Source organism: Paecilomyces variotii (assembly GCF_004022145.1).
Source record: "Paecilomyces variotii strain CBS 101075 chromosome Unknown C8Q69scaffold_3, whole genome shotgun sequence".
NCBI lineage: Eukaryota > Fungi > Ascomycota > Eurotiomycetes > Eurotiales > Thermoascaceae > Paecilomyces > Paecilomyces variotii.
The window spans coordinates 1,708,866-1,725,330 of NW_021167142.1; the positions used below are offsets into that span (position 1 = coordinate 1,708,866).

General features: G+C 49.6%; 6 protein-coding genes across 6 annotated transcripts; 2 read left to right on the plus strand and 4 right to left on the minus strand.

Annotated features, from left to right (window-relative positions):
* Positions 1-68: 68 nt before the first annotated feature.
* On the minus strand, positions 69-1,550 carry C8Q69DRAFT_443476 (hypothetical protein; the record flags this gene model as incomplete). The annotated part of the gene is made up of 4 exons (XM_028628914.1): positions 69-969; positions 1,152-1,214; positions 1,379-1,392; positions 1,473-1,550. The coding sequence occupies 4 exons, from the start codon at positions 1,548-1,550 to the stop codon at positions 69-71; spliced, it is 1,056 nt and encodes a 351-aa protein (XP_028486718.1).
* A 423-nt stretch (positions 1,551-1,973) lies between these two features.
* Positions 1,974-3,443, plus strand: C8Q69DRAFT_214811 (isocitrate/isopropylmalate dehydrogenase). Its single transcript, XM_028626234.1, has 2 exons — positions 1,974-2,464; positions 2,544-3,443. Exons 1-2 carry the CDS (start codon positions 2,224-2,226, stop codon positions 3,377-3,379), a joined length of 1,077 nt encoding a protein of 358 aa, XP_028486719.1. The 5' UTR covers positions 1,974-2,223; the 3' UTR covers positions 3,380-3,443.
* Positions 3,444-4,088: 645 nt separating this feature from the next.
* On the plus strand, positions 4,089-6,794 carry C8Q69DRAFT_415819 (putative fungal-specific transcription factor). The gene is made up of 2 exons (XM_028628350.1): positions 4,089-5,980; positions 6,060-6,794. Exons 1-2 carry the CDS (start codon positions 4,374-4,376, stop codon positions 6,628-6,630), a joined length of 2,178 nt encoding a protein of 725 aa, XP_028486720.1. The 5' UTR covers positions 4,089-4,373; the 3' UTR covers positions 6,631-6,794.
* Positions 6,795-7,626: 832 nt separating this feature from the next.
* On the minus strand, positions 7,627-10,004 carry C8Q69DRAFT_399349 (polyadenylate-binding protein; the record flags this gene model as incomplete). Its single annotated transcript, XM_028627844.1, has 2 exons — positions 7,627-7,786; positions 7,846-10,004. The coding sequence occupies 2 exons, from the start codon at positions 10,002-10,004 to the stop codon at positions 7,627-7,629; spliced, it is 2,319 nt and encodes a 772-aa protein (XP_028486721.1).
* A 1,137-nt stretch (positions 10,005-11,141) lies between these two features.
* C8Q69DRAFT_214994 (putative ubiquitin ligase) lies at positions 11,142-15,324 on the minus strand. The gene is made up of 3 exons (XM_028626235.1): positions 13,155-15,324; positions 12,083-13,100; positions 11,142-12,028 (listed from the first exon to the last, which is right to left on the minus strand). Exons 1-3 carry the CDS (start codon positions 15,122-15,124, stop codon positions 11,333-11,335), a joined length of 3,684 nt encoding a protein of 1,227 aa, XP_028486722.1. The 5' UTR covers positions 15,125-15,324; the 3' UTR covers positions 11,142-11,332.
* Positions 15,325-15,400: 76 nt separating this feature from the next.
* On the minus strand, positions 15,401-16,464 carry C8Q69DRAFT_215047 (hypothetical protein). The gene is made up of 2 exons (XM_028626237.1): positions 16,173-16,464; positions 15,401-16,118 (listed from the first exon to the last, which is right to left on the minus strand). The coding sequence occupies exons 1-2, from the start codon at positions 16,353-16,355 to the stop codon at positions 15,894-15,896; spliced, it is 408 nt and encodes a 135-aa protein (XP_028486723.1). The 5' UTR covers positions 16,356-16,464; the 3' UTR covers positions 15,401-15,893.
* Position 16,465: the final 1 nt, after the last annotated feature.

Consider the following 16,465-nt stretch of genomic DNA (forward strand, 5'->3'; position numbering starts at 1 on the left):
TGGGTCTTTATAGTTACATCTCCGAGAACTTGAAAAAGAAAAAGACAGATGGAGAAAGACAGAACTCGTCACCACAAAAACTGTCTCTGAAACTTCACAGGTGGCGCCGCGATCCACGAACTCAGCTCCATTGGCGCTGTCGGAGTCGGCGTCGACGCATATATTGAATCCACTATTTGGGATGGCGTGGTTCCTGTATTTCTGTTTGCAACTTGATACTCTCTTCCATCGGCTGAAGATGGTACGGTCCCGTTGGCATGCAGATCGTTCTGATCTTCCGCCTGCCGATTCAGATCCTGATACTGTTGTATTATCCCCTTTCTGGGAGTCTCTTCCGAAGAAGAACAAGAAACCGGACCCCGCATTCCTGGCTCTTGTTCCGATTCTCGTTGAACGACTGAACGACTATCACTCAAACTGGTTCTCTGGCGTTTCCTCGGGCTCTGCCCCAAAGGAACTGGTGGATCTTCAATCACTGTATCTCCAAAATGTGTTCGGGCTGCTGCACCTCGCGACGAGCTATCATCTATAGATGATAAACTCAGGTCTGTATCACGCCGGACAACACTATCGCCAGCACCAGCAGAACTCGAACATAAACCAGAAGACACACCTCCCGTCCAACCCGCATGATGATGAAGATGATAACAATCCCTCTCCCACCTCCGAATACTCTCAGTAGAAGATAAAGGGAATCGTTTCCAGTACTCTGCGCCTGTCTTTCTCGTAGTGGATGATAATGATAGTGGTGGTATTATCAAATTATTCTTCTGGTTCTGGTCCACGTCCAGATTGGTATTCGATTTCGAGTTCAAGTTTGAGTTTGAGATGATGGACGATGTGACTTTTCCTTCTGAAAGAATCTTAGAAAGCTCATCATCTGATACATGACCGAGGAGTCTTAGTAGTAAATGCTCTGTTTCGTGAAGACGGTGTTCGAGGGTTTCGATGTAGCCTTTTGCGGGGCCGCTGGGGTTTGGATTTTAGTTAGGGATCGGTACGTTCATATTTCTAAAGACAAGTTCGAGATTGGGTTGGGATTGGCCCTTGTTTTGTTTTTTTCGTGATGTATTCATCCCGATGAGATGACCATATGTATATATATGTGTGTGTGTGTGTATGTGGTCTGAGAATGTATATCTATAACGTACCGTTTAAGTTGTTCTGGCCAAGCGCAAGGACGGCCGTATTCGAGACATTGTTCGCATCTTGGTCTTTTTGCCATATTGCTTTTCGTTAGTTGATGTTTTCTTTCTTTTTCGAGGTTGAATCATCAAATAAAATCTTCGGTTTTCACTAAGAGTCAAGGGTTTGCATAGCGTAGGAGGAGGTATATTTATCCTCGACTTGGAACAATAGACGGTTTCAATTAACATACCTTTCACCACTACACTGTATGCTATATCAGCCGCCTTTTCCCTTCATGAAAATGAAATTACACCATTACAGCGAATTATTTGAGTTCAACTTACCTTTTGCTTCCGCGCTCGACATGGATTACACGCCGTGGTGATGCGAGAGGCTTTTTTCTCGCGTGATGTGAGGGCCATAGGGATGAAATGAATAAATAAATAGATAATTATTGTGGGTAGTCAGATAGTAATTTATGGTGGAAGAATAGATTATGTAGGGTATAGAAGATTATTCTGAAATCGTGCAGGGTATGGATGGTATGGTATATTGGTCGGTTGCGCTGGGAGATGAGATTTCCCAAGGGTCCGCGCAGCCCGGCTGAAGGATCAATGGATAAAAGACCAAAACGTCAAACTTGTCGGTAGAAATGATATCTCTTGAAGTGTAGATGCAAAACCACCAACTACTAACTAGCCAGTATTAGCACTCTCCTGTAGAATTATCTTGAACGCGGGGGAATGGGGGTCCATATCGGTAGAAAAATCAGCCGATAAGTACACTTAGCTTAACCCCTCACGTGCACGGTCTTCATTCCGATTTGTCCAATTGCGACCTGCACAGAGAGCCATGACTGGTAATTATTGAATGTTATGGATCATTCTTATAGTGAAAGGCTGATCTGCCTCATGGTGAAGGTTAATCGTATTGGCGATCGTTTTGCTCATCGTCATTAGGATGAACGTTCAAGCATAGCCCCGCTGTCCGATGGGGACGATTCTGGGGGTATTAATATGTCTACATACCTACCTACCTACCTATCTGCTAGATTCCTATCTTTAAGTCTTCATCAATCACTTGAAAGGCCCTACAATGTCTCCAACATACCGCATCGCATCTATCCCCGGTGATGGAATCGGCATAGAAGTCGTCGCGGCGACGATACAAGTGGTTGAGAAACTTGCTAGGACTCTTGGAACATTCAATATTGAATTTACGCATATCCCGTGGGGAACTGCTTATTACAAACAACATGGCCGCTATGTCTCAGAAGACGTACTAGAGACGCTGCGCGGATTCGATGCGAGCTTGTTTGGTGCGGTTGGGGCTCCAGGTATGTTTTACTCTGTCTTCCCATGTTTAAATGCACATATTTTGTTTTTTTGCGAGTAAGTTAGCTGATCCATGGCCAGACGTTCCTGATCACATCTCTTTATGGGGCCTCTTGCTGGCCATCCGTGGCCCATTGCAGCTATACGCCAACGTCCGTCCCGTTCGAACGTTCCCCGGGACAAAATGCCCGCTGAACACCGTTTCCGACGCAGGCATTGACTGGGTCCTCGTACGCGAGAATTCAGAAGGAGAATACTCCGGTCAAGGAGGCCGGTCACATCTCCACCAGCCATGGGAGACAGCCACAGAGGTAGCAATCTTCACTCGCGTCGGCATTGAACGAATCATGCGCTTCGCATTCGAAACGGCGCGATCTAGACCAAAGCGTCTTCTGACGGTGGTTACAAAGAGCAACTCCATGCGCAACGGAATGGTGCTCTGGGATGAAATCGCTGCGGAAGTCGCCAAGGACTATCCTGATGTCACATGGGATAAGATGCTAGTTGACGCCATGACTGTGAGGATGGTCGCGAAGCCACAGTCACTCGACACCATCGTCGGGACAAATCTCCACATGGATATTCTTTCCGATTTGGCTGCTGCGCTTGCGGGTTCCATTGGCGTTGCGCCATCGAGTAATCTGGATCCGACAAGGAAGAATCCTTCATTGTTCGAACCAGTGCATGGAAGCGCTTTTGATATCACTGGCAAGGGAGTCGCTAACCCAGTTGCGACGTTCTGGTCTGCCGCAGAGATGCTCTCATGGCTAGGCGAGAAGGATGCGTCGAAGAAGCTTATGGATTGTGTTGAACGGGTCTGCGCTGCTGGCATCCTGACTCCCGATCTTGGGGGTAAAGCAACTACGCAGGACGTGGTGGATGCTGTTAACAAAGAGATCGAGGGCCTCTCTAATTAACCAAGCCGCGTGGATTTACGTGCGTGTTGTAGATATTTTAGACCGCTTGTTTACGTTGCGCTGATTAAAATGTCACTTAGTAGTGCCACAAGTTCATAATGCGACACCATTAACGAACAAATCAAAGTCAAATAATAATAATGTCGAGTAGTAGATAGACAGACTTGAAGAAAATACAGAAACGAAAGAAAAGTTCTTCGGGGATACTCCACGTCCTTCGCAAGATCCGGAATTCTTCCAGAAAACCTGGCAGGTAGGAACGGCCTAGAAAATCCCACTGCAGAAACATGCCACTTCGCATGCTCGAAGTTCTTACAGCAAGTAGAAACCTGAGTAGTGTTGCTCGTCAGCACTATATGTCTTCCGGGTACTGGTTTATCTGAATACGACTCTATTGATGATGTTGATAGGGATAATCTGCCTTTCTTTTTCGTATAATTGGTTGGTGATTCCGATTTCTGCATTGAAAATTCGGAAACGGGACAGTCCACTTCAAGGCAAAGGTCTTTTTTTCAACAGTCGAGGCAGTTTCAATTACCAAACACAAGACATGGTCTACGGATGGTTAGTATATGAGACAATGGATTATCGTGTGTAGCCCTCAGTATGTTCGGATTGTGGGGTCGCTTGAATTATCAGCCGGTCGATCGGGAGCTAAAATATTACTATGAATTTTACTGTCATGAATATCTTTGTCTTGTCCATTCCTCCGCCATTGATTTCACTGGTCATATGTCTTAGTCCCTGACCGCATTGAGCCAGAATCATATCATAATAGTTGACTAGGTAGTCAATACTTCACAAGTCGTGCTGTACTGCTGACTCATCGTCGCCGACTGCTTCGAACAAATGATAAAACGATAAAACCACCAGAGAAGCCACGCAGTGCACGGATGATCGGATGATTGGATATCACAGCTCATAACGCAGATCCTGGTTGCCTTTTATATTCAGGGTCTTCTGCTGCCAAGCTGAACAGGATGCCTCGCCAAGCATGGCGTCGTCAGATTTCATGTCTCATACCTCGGAAGTAGGATCCCTGACGACGCACTCGAACGATGAGAGCCAGTTCGTCGGGAGTTCCAGCGGCGTCTACTTTATTAAAACGGTCAGACAGGCCTTTTCTCAAGGCGTTACACCGTCAAATGATGAGACACAAGGGCAAGACTTTCCTCACCCGGAGGATACGATCATTGGTAGCGAAGACTCACCGTGCGAGAAACATCCTCCCACGGCTTACGGGACCCCGTACAGCAGTATAGATGCTGGGACTCGTCATCATCGCTGGGAGTACCATCCGGCCGTCACACAGGCCTTGGGAGAAGCTCCACCGCTTCAACAAGCGAAAGAATTGATGATGATGTATTTCAAAGTCTGGCATCCGCTATTTCCGTTCCTCCATGGACCGACTTTTCTGCAGGAGATGGAGCTACTATACTCTACAAGCGGGGGTGCATCATCGACTATAAATGTACAGTCAGAACATAAAAGTGCCTGCTGGACAACGATTTTTCAATGCGTTTTCAACCTCGCCAGTCTATTGAATCCAGGTGTCAACCTACCGCAAGCGTCCAAAATCAAATCACCCACAAACATCCATACATTGTTAGGGTTGCTCGTCTACAGACATGACACTCCGGCTCTTCAGGCAATGCTGGCCGCGCAATTATATCTCCTAGCCACGATGTCACTTCGGACGGCGTCGACGGTAGGTGGCTGTATCCTTAGATCAATGCTTCATGCTGGCTTGCATCGTTGTCCGTTCCGTTACAAGGAACTTACCTGTCATGATCGTCAATTGCGAAAGAGGATCTTTTGGAGCGCATACGCTATTGACCGCTACCTGAGCCAGGCACTGGGTTTGCCTCTTGGGATTCAAGATTCGGACGTTGACGTTTGTCTGCCGGGTGCACATGAGTTGCATAATCCGCTGTCCTCAAGCAGCATTGCACAAACTGAAGCATCCCCTAATCGGACAATCCCAAAATCACCTATGCTGGAGAATGGACGGTCTGTAGGAAATCCATATCTCGGAAGGACTGAACAGAGCCCCCATCCTCAACCTTCGAACGACGACTCTAATTGGCATCAAGAACAAAATAACCGAGAAGCTGCGCTGGCAAACTACGTTATATCTGGAAGATTGACTGGCCGAGCATTAGAGCTCTTCCACAAATCCATCCACGTCCGTTCCGTCCGACGCAGCTCGGTTCTCTTTCTGATATCCGATGTCCACAAATGGTGGAACGGACTACCACCAAGCCTACAAGGAACGCCTCCTCCTAGGCGCAACTGCGAAACAAAATCCCCTGAAGCTGATGAACCTTTCGATCTGGGACCGTTCTTCACGGTCCTTTACCAGCATCTTATTCTCCTGATTAACCGACCATTGCTGTCTCTAGATACCTCAAGCCCGGACTTCTGCTCTGGACTTCAGACTTGCATTGGTGCAGCTAGGGGTATCTTATCCGCGTTACAGGCTCAGATAGACGGAGGCCAAGCGCTGTTCTGGCCGGGCTTCTTATCAGCAGCATGGATGTCGGGGTTGGTGATTGTTTTTGCTTGTCAACTTAAACAATACGTTCTTTCGAAAGGTTGTCAGTAAGTCTAGACCCTGCACTGATACCTCCTCTTACCCGCCAATTCATCCCTGAAAACCAATTACTAACAATCACCCCAGAGAGATCAGCGAATGCCTCGACATCCTCAACTTGATGTCCTCACAATGGGATACCGCCAAGCAGTGCCATACGGCCCTTTCATCTCTCTTCCTAAAGATAAAACGCCAAAACAGCAACGACAACAACAATCCCAACAACTTACTACTCTCCTCAATTCACGACAACTTCACTCATCACGCCCAACCCTCCTCTCCAACAACCATAGCTCCACCATCATCAAACACACCCACCAATCCTCACGATTACTATGACTTCCACAGACACAAGCGTCGAAAAACAGACCCGACGAACGATCCTTCGGATCAAAATACTCGATCTACACAGCAACAACAGCAATCCCTTCTTCTTCCTCCACCTCCTCTTACTCAGGCATATAATAGTAATAATTACAACACCGAAACAACAGCATCCATAACTAACAATAACCCAACATCATGGAATCTAAGCGGTCTCGAAGATCTTCAATGGCCAGGTGGTTCTGAGTCTGCTACGAATTTTGATCTGAATATGACGGATCTGTTTCATGGGGATTGTTTGTTTGATTTATCGGGACCGTCTGCGGAGTCTTGATTCGAGATCGTGATGATTCATGTTCGGTTCACGTGCATACATATACATGTGTGTGTGTGTATGTATTAGGGCAAGACATCATCGTCACCTAGAGAAAAGCAGAAAGAATTCATAACTATAGTCATGAGCTGCGATCACTCATCGTTGTATTTTGTAGATGAAATATACACGACTGAAGATATCGAATATCGAGCTTAATTCACTATCAAAAGTGGTACGAGAAAATCTATGTCGACATAAGAAGAGAACAAAAGAAAAAAAACGTGACCCATCATCATCAAGCCCATGCATGACACAATAAAAAAAAGTAGACCAGTCCAGCTTTTCCCTGCACCCGCCCACGACATGGTAGCATCGCATCCCATCAAAGAGCGCTGAGTCAAGACTCCTGGTGCCTCGTATCCTGAGCCAGTATTGTGACACCCGGCCCAGTTTTCCATTGGGAGATCAGTTTACCCTTCGTTAAGCAGTGCTATACCGAGTTGTCAGGTATCGCGCAACCACGATAGACTACGTACGCCACTTAGGGACGGCACGCGAAACCGCGAGGAAAGTCATGACTCTATGATACAAAGGCGTGAAAGTAGATACGAGGTAGGGACGATACAAAAAGACGTAACACCTCCCCGTCTCACAAGAAATAGACAAACACCGCGCCCGAGTACTTTTTTCGTCCCAAATTCCCTTCAATGTTGCTTGGAGAGTTCGCACCCACGTCTCCGCCATGAAGGAGAAGACCTGAGTGAATGACATCTGCACACGTACATAGCGAATTGGACTGAAAGGGACCTGGTAACCCGAATGTTGTCATGAAATAAGAGCCGGATGGGAGGACACCGTTAACAAAACTTTTCGTAACCGGGGATATCAGGGCCAGGAAAGAAAAATAAAAGGAAAATTGGAAGAGGAACAGAAAGTCATCGAACACGTAAATCGAGACTCCACATCAACCATGAGGTAAACTCGTCACCAATCGAAGAGGCACATCTAGAAGATCTACGACTTAGTCTCCTCTGCAGCCTCCTCCTTAGCTTCCTCTTTCGGCTTGGCAGTCTCTCCAGAAGCAGCGTTGTCGCCACCTTTGTTCTTCATGTACTCGTCATAAACAGTAATAGCTTCATCGACCTTGGCGCGCAAAGCGGCCTCGTCATCGATCCTAAAGGGGACTGTCAGCAAATGTCACATCTGAAGATAGGAGGAAATTCTGCAACTTACAGGCTAAGGAGCTCAACATTGTCCATCTCCAGAAGCATACCGGTGATCTTTCCAGCCAGCTCAGGCTGCTGAGCCTGGATCTTAGGGTAAATAGCTTCACCTAGCATCTGCTTCTGCTGAGCGGGAGGAGCGGCAGTCAGGGTAGCGAGAGTGAGACCGCTAGGGGCAACTTCAGCACCGGCAACGGGACCAGGAGCGTTCTGTCCGCGACCACCCTGGCCAGGGCGGATCTGCTGAGGAACACCTCCGCGACCCTGGAAGCCAGGGCCACCAGGACCGCGCATGCCAGGAACGTTAGCCATGTTGGGGGGGATACCCTGGATGGGGACCTGTCCGCGGCCACCGGCACCACGTCCGAAAGCCTGGACCTGGGCAATGGGAGGGTAGCCCAGACCGTTGGGAATAGCACCAGGAGCACCCATGGGGATGCCCTGAGCGAAGTTAGGAGGAATGGGCTGGTTGGCAGCGATTCCACGTCCTCCCTGCTGAGGGAAAGGAGGATATTGGCCAGGACGGCCACCGGGCATGCCAGCCATGACCATACCGGGCTGAGGAGCGAAGGCCAGGCCACCACGGCCAGCAGCACCAGCGGGGAGGAAGCCCTGCTGGCCGGGTCCGTAGAAGACGGCCGGCTGCATGTAGGGCTGGGGCATACCAGCGGCGGCGGCGGCCTGCTGCTGACGGATGGTGTTGCGGGCCTGAATGGAGGCCTCAAGCTGGCTTCTTCGGACATCCTTACGCTGAGCCAGAGCGACGTAGAGGGGCTTGCCGTTGACCATGCGCTGGTTCATCTCAGTGACGGCCTTAGAAGCCTCATCGGGGCTGCTGAAGCAGACGAAACCGAAGCCCTTGCTCTTGCCAAGAGCCTTCTTCTCGCCCTTCTCGGACTTCTTGTCCTTCTTCTCCTCCTCCTTGGACTCCTCCTGCTTCTCTTCAGCCTTAGTCTCCTCACCCTCTGCCTTCTCCTTTTCAGCCTCCTCGCCTTCCTTGGTCTCCTTAGTCTCCTTCACGTTCTCCTTCTCGGAGTCGGAGCTAGAGCGCTCAAGGGTGTCACGCATGACCCTGGCGGAGGTGATAGTACCGTAGGGGCTGAAGAGGTCCCGGAGCTTGTCGTCGTCAATGTCATCCGTCAGGTTCTTGACGTAGAGGTTGACGCCCTGGTACTTGGACGCCTTCTCGACGCGAGCAGCCTCATACTGCTTGCGGAGTTCCTCCTCACGCTCGTGCTTCTTCTGAGCACGGCCAACGTAGAGCTTCTGGCTCTTGTACTCCTTGTCGTTCAGTTCATCAACGGCGGCCTGCGCACTCTCGTGGGTGGAGAAGTTGACGAAACCGAAGCCACGGCTCTTGCCAGTCTCCTGGTCACGGCTGACGGTGGCAGAGGTGATATCACCGTACTTTGAGAAGAGTTCACGGAACTCCTCGTCGGTAGTCTCGGGGTCGAGGTTCTTCACGTAGACGTTGGTGAAGTTGGCCTTCATCTCCTCGAACTTGCTCTGACGGTCCTTCTTGGCGATGTGGTGTCCGACATAGACCTTCTTCTCGTTCAGCAGCATTCCGTTGACGTGCTTGATGGCGTTGTTGGCGGCCTCAGCAGTCTCGTAGTGAACGAAACCGTAACCCTTGGAGTTACCAAACTCGTCCTGAGCGACCTTGCAGCTCAGGATGTTGCCGAAGGCAGCGAAGGTGTCGTGAAGAGCCTTGTTGTCAATGGCAGCGTCCAGGTTCTTAATGAAGACATTGCCCTGACCAGTCTTGCGCAGAGCCGGGTCACGCTGAGACCACATGATACGGCAAGGACGGCCCTTGATCAGAGTGTAGTTCAGGTCCTCCAGAGCACGCTCACCGTCAGCGGTGTTGTTGTAGTTAACGTAGGCATATCCGAGGGAACGTCTGGTGACGGCATCACGGCAGACACGGATGGAAGCGACCTGGCCGATGGAGGAGAAGAGCTCGAAGAGCATCGCCTCAGTCACCGAGGGGTCCAGCTCGCCGACATAGAGGGAAGCGGAGTGAGGCTGGCTGGCGCTGGTAGACTGCGCAGACTCAGTCGCGGGAGTCTCAGAGGCGACATTGGTGTTGGCCACGCTGCCGTTGGTATCAGGGGTACCGTTGGCGGTGTTGTCAGCGACGGGAGCAGTAGACACTTCCGCAGACATTTTGATGATATCTAATCTAAAATCGACGATGTCAGTGATGGGTCTTCGGTATCCGGATGATGCTCTCGAGCTAGCGATGTCCTCTTGATCGCACACAAAGGGGCGGAGGTAATGTTTTCGCAAAAAACAAAAAAAAAAAAAAATTGTTTCGAGGAAACGTACCTGATCTCCTGGTGTAGAAGTCAAAAAGCAACGAGAGGTCGCGCCACACCTTAAGCCGTTAGAAGCAAAGGAGTGGTGTGTCTCAGCGTGTCACAGATGGATCTGCTTGGATTCTCCACGCGCGAAGAGGCTGGGAGAAGAAGCAACGATGCAAAGTTGGGCCGATCACGAGGGATGGAGACAAAGGCGGCGGCAGGCGAGAATAAATAGTGCACAACAACCACACAGAGTCCGGATGGGCAAAACGGGAGGGGCTTTTTTAGAGGATTTTCCGATTTTTTTGAAGGTTTTTTCCGCTTTAATTTTTTTTGAGAAAAGGGAAAGGGGCAGAAGGGAGAAATAAGAAGGATGCTAAGAGTAGCAAAAAGGATGCGAGGGTGGTGGGAAGACAGAAGTGGTGAAAGAGCTTTTGGGCCTTTTGTCGGGCTTTCTGGAAAACTCAAAGGGAAATTTCGTGAGTAGTGGCGCTAAGCCCGATCGGGACCCAGACATCGAGGGTTTTTTTTTTTTTTCTCTCTTTTTTTTTCTTTGCCCTTTGGTGGCAGCGGCGAAAATTATTTTATCTAAGCTCTCGCCTGGGTCCCTTGGTTTGACTGCCCGATCGCTGGATCGCGTATCAAAGGTTCTTCCTGTCCGATGGCCCCAGCTATACCCTGCTGGAATTTCGTTCTAGCTTTGAATCTTCGAGGCAGATTGTGGTAGAATGAGTGAGCATCCAGATCGGCGGTGATTGGTGGCGATAATCTTGTTTGGCTACTACCACAGTTCATACATACACCTTCCATGAGGACATTCTACGCAGGGTATGCCAGTCAACATATCAAGACCCTGTCGCTTGTTCACTGGCGCCTGCAGTTTATTACATAGACTTTCTGTGGCGTCATGATCGCGGTCCCTGCACCATCTGATCTATACACTCGCCACAAGAATCGGATGTTCTAGGCAACGATACATTATTAGGACTACACATATCTCTATTGGCATAGCAAGGCATAGCAAAGCAGTATATCGCTAGATCGTTAAAAAGAACTCCCGACAGACGCCCCAATATGCAATTGGCCACATCCGCATTCACGCCAGTGCACGTTAAAATAACGAATCAAATGCTCACATGAAACTCTCCCTGGCAAACGGGTTGACTGGATCGATGGCAGACAGATGGTGGATCAGCTAAGATCGAATCCAGCTCCCGAATTGACAGCATAAAGCAGCTTCTCCTGCAGGACCTTAGGGTTCGAGTACCGAGGAAGCTTCAGTAGATTGACGCAGGTGCTGGTACTGGGAAGTCGCTCCTGGTCATCGCCAGAGTCACGGATGCTAAACCGGGGATTCAAGTGACTGAACCCCAACAGAGGAGCTCGTGGTGTCGAGGTGACGAACTTGAGGACTTTCGCTCGTTCCTCGTTGCTCATAGATTCCATGACCTGCCAGAACATCTTGACCGTTGGATGTTCCTCCTTGTCGTCTCCAATAGAGTAGACTCCCCCGTAAAGCGTGTTCCGCCGCAGATCCGCGACGTCAATCTCGCCGGAATCACCACCTACAAGTGTCTGCAATTCCGACTGGTTGAACATGGAAAGCCACGAGGGTTGAATGATCTGTCCCAAGCCCTGGAGGAAGGCATTTGTCTGCAAAAATGGCTGCACCTGCAGACGGTGACGTGCAATATAGGAGATATAGACGAGGCGATTCTGATTCGTAACAGGGATGTTGGAACCGTTGGGCTTCAGCTCTCTAGTGATAGTACGTGTGGCAGCAGGTGTTCCATCGGGATTTGTCGGGCCTGGAAGAGGTATTGTATCTGTGACCGTGAAGTTGAGGGCAAAGTCTTCGACATCACCAGGGTAGTTCTTGAGTTGTAACTGTAGACAATATTAGCACTTATTCTGTATAATTGCATGGCAACAACAGCTTACCAGGCCCTGGTAGAGACCTTCGTCAAGGTCTCTCAGATCATTCAAATTCGCCCGGTATGCGGATTCTCTCTGCGCAGAGCTTGTTCCGCCGGTCAGAGACCATTTGAGGAGGAAGAAACCAGCAAAATTGACGTCTACTAGTATTCCTTCGTAGAGGCACTTTCCGATAATACGACCTAGGAATTCATAGCGTCGAAGCAAATCACGGACTTGTTCATTCCACTCAGCACTGCCTTCGATGAAGCCTGTCTGTCGTAGAAGCTCCTTCCGTTGTTCAACAGCGGCAGGATTGGGGTATAGCAGGTGATGGTCATTCTCGACAAACAGATCGAGGCCGTTAGAGGGCTTGAACGCTTCGTTGGTCACGCTGGTCAGGAATTCCTTGGTTACACCACCGCCGTCGATTCCAGCTTCGACAGCGCCAAACCTGTCGATGAAGCTAATCTGGATAGGCTCTTTCAGGCCCTCCCCTAGCCCGTAGAACTGGTCAAACGCGTCTTCAAACACGCTTTCACGCCTAATGTTCGCATGATGGCGACTAAGAATATCGTGTGCCGCGGGTCCACCGTCTAGCATGCGGCCCATCAAGGCCTGCGCGACAGACATACGCCAGGCATCAGGATCGATGAAGCCGTGTCTTCGACGCATCTGATCCCTGTAGATAAACTCCCGGAAGACCTGAACACGTGTAGCAAATGGTATGAAGAAAGGCATATTTCTGAGGATTTCCAGTCGAGGAGCGACCGCCTCCAGCTGCTTCCTCCTAGCCACTTGCTGCTGACGTCGCCGAAGAGCTTCGATGCGGCGAGCTTGTTGGGCTCTTCCTGTACCGATCAGTCCCAAAGAACTATCAGCAAAGTCCTCTAAGAATTCATCCTTATTTTCATCCTCATCTTCGTCACTCTCCTGGAGTTGATGCCGGTTCTCTTCTTCTGCGACGACGGCGGGAATGAAGCCTTCCATGTCAAAACGGCCAGTCATGAGCCAATGACCGTCAGGTAAGAACTTCCGTCTCGAACTGAAAACGGTTAGCAACGGTCCAACCAATTGACAAATGTGGTATGATACTTACTCTCGCTCGTGTATCATCCTCAGCAGACCAGTCACGAGACCCTTGAAATAGTCAAGAGGTATCCCAGTCACTCCAGGCAAACCCTTCTCCTTATTCCTTAATTCCAAGTCTTTGACACCTGGCAAAGCGGACGAATTGAAGTAATCTCGGATGTTAGTTGTTTCTTGCTGAGGATGCGTTTCGTTGAGGTCTGCTGCATTCCAATAGAGAGTGAATCCTAGGTTCTTCAAGAAAACGGTCATATCTTTGATCTCGCGCAACGGAAGTGCGCTTTCTTTAGTCCATGAGACACGAGAACTCGAAGATACCGGAAGAGATGCGCCGCCAGAGAAGAATTCATCATCGTCCATGACTTTTAAGACGAATGTATACAACTCAAGAAACAGAAGAATGATGGTCCATTCTTGATCCCTTTCTCGTTGCGAGTTTTCTGGGACATTTCCATTCGCAAACTCGGAAGGTTGCAAAGGTTTCAATAGAGGGAGCACTTGATTCGAATCGCGGCTGATGTGGGCGAATATTTTCGTAGCACGCGAAGCCTGCCAGAAATACTTGATAGCAGGCACACGTGAGGTAGACTTCTCTCCCCTGTCATTTGCAGAAGCAGACCCCAAATACAGCCACATACGAATGTCATCACCCCGTCGTGGGAACACTCTCAAAAGTGTCAGGGCGTATGTAGCAAGAAACTTAGCTTCGCCTAACTCTCCAGGCTCGCCAGCTGAAGGAGGAGTAGACGGTATTTGAGACAATAGACCAGTGATGCTATTCTGGTTCACGAGACTGATAATCTGTTCTCTCACAAACGGATGAAGGGGGGAGGCCTGAACTTCTTCGCTCTCAGTGGAGTCATCTATTTCAAGACGACGCGATACATATGAGGCGACAGAGTTGAGGAGCGAAGACACTACTTTCACGAACTCAGGCTCAGGAGCTTTTTGCACAACACCTCCAAGAGCGTGGCGATAAATGAATATGAAATATGCAAGGAGCCAGAGACGGTCTTCAGTATCTTCTGGGCTTGACAAAATTGGAGGAGCTTGAGATATGTGTGTATCCAATGCTGACGCAAGCAGCCTGTAGTTGATATTTGTTGCAAGATCCTCGATTGTCCCTATGTGACTATCAAGGTCTGGGATGGTGAGGTATGCTCTAGCAAACCACTCATATGCACCCAGAGTCTCTGATGTAAGCGGACGCAGCAAAGCGAGAACGCTCTCCACCAACATCTCTCTCGTCAGACTTGCCCCCTTCGAAAGTACCGAGAAATTTCTTGTCAATGCAGCCATAGCAGAATAGTATTCATCTGCAATCCGTGCTAATTGTCTCGGTACCAAGCTTGTCAGGAAGACCAGCAAGCGCAGAAGCTCATTGATTGCAAACTTGGGGGGCGAGGAAGAGGCGGCAGAAACTTGTAGCACGCGAAGAGTTGTTTTGGCAAGGCGTACCAGTAATGTCGTCCATTCACCCTCCGTAGCTATCGAAGGCACTTCCTCAAGTGTGTGTTGGAAGGCTTTTGAAAAGTATAGCAGACGCAGGATATCGCCTGCATTCCTTATCTCAAGGAAATGCAACAACAATCTAAGCTGTGACAAGCAGTCCGTAGCTGTCGAATAGCGTATGGGAGGCTGTGCTTGCAATATATCCTGTCCCTCAGGACCTTCGAAGGAGAGCCTAGCTGAGACTCTACCCTGCTCGACAGCGTCCCATTCAGATCTCCAGATATTGCGTGTTATCTTCCGACTCCTGTAGCCCCGCCATGTTCGTTGTATTCTGAGGCATGCACTTAGCCGTTGCCTCTCTTGTTGTCTCAGGATTCGCTCTTGCTGTGCTATAGCCAAAGTATTCTGTGTACTGCCTCCGTGAGGAGCTCCTCTTCCTGAAGGAAATCCAGCAAAAGGATTTGCATTGCGGCTCCCCAGATTCACCTGGCGTGGGCGGCGTGAGCTGCCCGTGAAGGACTGGAACATAGCTTCGAGCCGATCGAAGGATTAGTCGTTCGTTGACGAAGCTCAGACCAAGTGGCTAGTGTTTCCTGTAGACGCCGCGTAGCTGGACGCAGCTATCTCCATCGTTGAAGTGAAGGGAAATTAGTTTCAACGACACCGGTCAGTGTTGGTTACGACATACGCTCCGTGATGACGGCCGCGCATGAACGCCGGGGCTCGGGATGGTCCGCACTCCAGGCCGAGCTCGCATCAGCCCACGAGGCTCGCGCTTATTGCCACCGCCAGAAGGCCGCCGAAGAATTCTAAAGACTTCGGCAGTATTTAATAATTAATACTTACTGCGAGCTGACGAGTTATGCGCAAAGATTCTCTATCAGCGCTTTAGCTTAAATCTATGACAGCTTACCACCTTACACTGCTGGAACAATATGAACAGAAAAAGCAGCCGTTGAAATGGTAGAGAAAAGACCGGGAGACCTCCCAGTGTTCTATGCTCTGTATATTCGAGCCTCTCAATCCAAGAAACAGTATGATATCACCTAATCTCGCCAGAGAAACCACAATGCGTTATATGGTACAGGAATAGTAATAATAATTCTCGCCCAGTTGATTTTGCATCGGCACATATGGTGGACGTAGCCTTCTGCAGAGCCGTCTGTTTGCCAGACGCCTTGATATTGCCCTCATTGGGTGTCGATGATCCCATGGATTGGTATGCCAGTACTTCCCAAGAACGGATCATGAGCCGCCAGCTGGAAACAATTGGAAACCGTCGTCTCTCGCTGCGATCTCATGAACTCTTCGGTTGAGCGGCCTCGGTCTGCTCTGGCAGCGCTCCCTCCGCTTCCAGTCGCTCGTACTCGAGCACTTCCTGACCGTTATCTGACATCCACATCTTCAGATAGTCTTTTCCATCGAATGCTCGCTCCACGATGATTTTCTTGCCGTTCTTTTCCAATTCCTTCGTGTATTTACTTCTCGTCGGGGCCATGCGTCGCGTGACGAACGGGGTGAGCTGCAAAAAGATCAGATACTGAGATTCCATCCAAGGAAGAAGCTTTCAAATTACCTTGAATTGATCAAGTTGCTCAGGGACAACATAAGTGCGGACTTTCTTCCAGTCGACCACGTAGGAGCCATTTTTTGCGAAGTATCCCATCGCTCCCGATCGGTTTCCCTTGTAGTAACCACCGTTGACCTGCTTGGTGGTCAGGCGCAAACGCGCCATCATGGGCTGAGAGGGCTTGAACATTGTCTGCGACGGACGACAGAGACCAGTCGCTGGCAGATTGGACGATTTTCAACAAGGTCGACGGTGCTTGAAGAGGTCGCCGTCCTGGCTGAAGCGAGTCCGCATCGGCC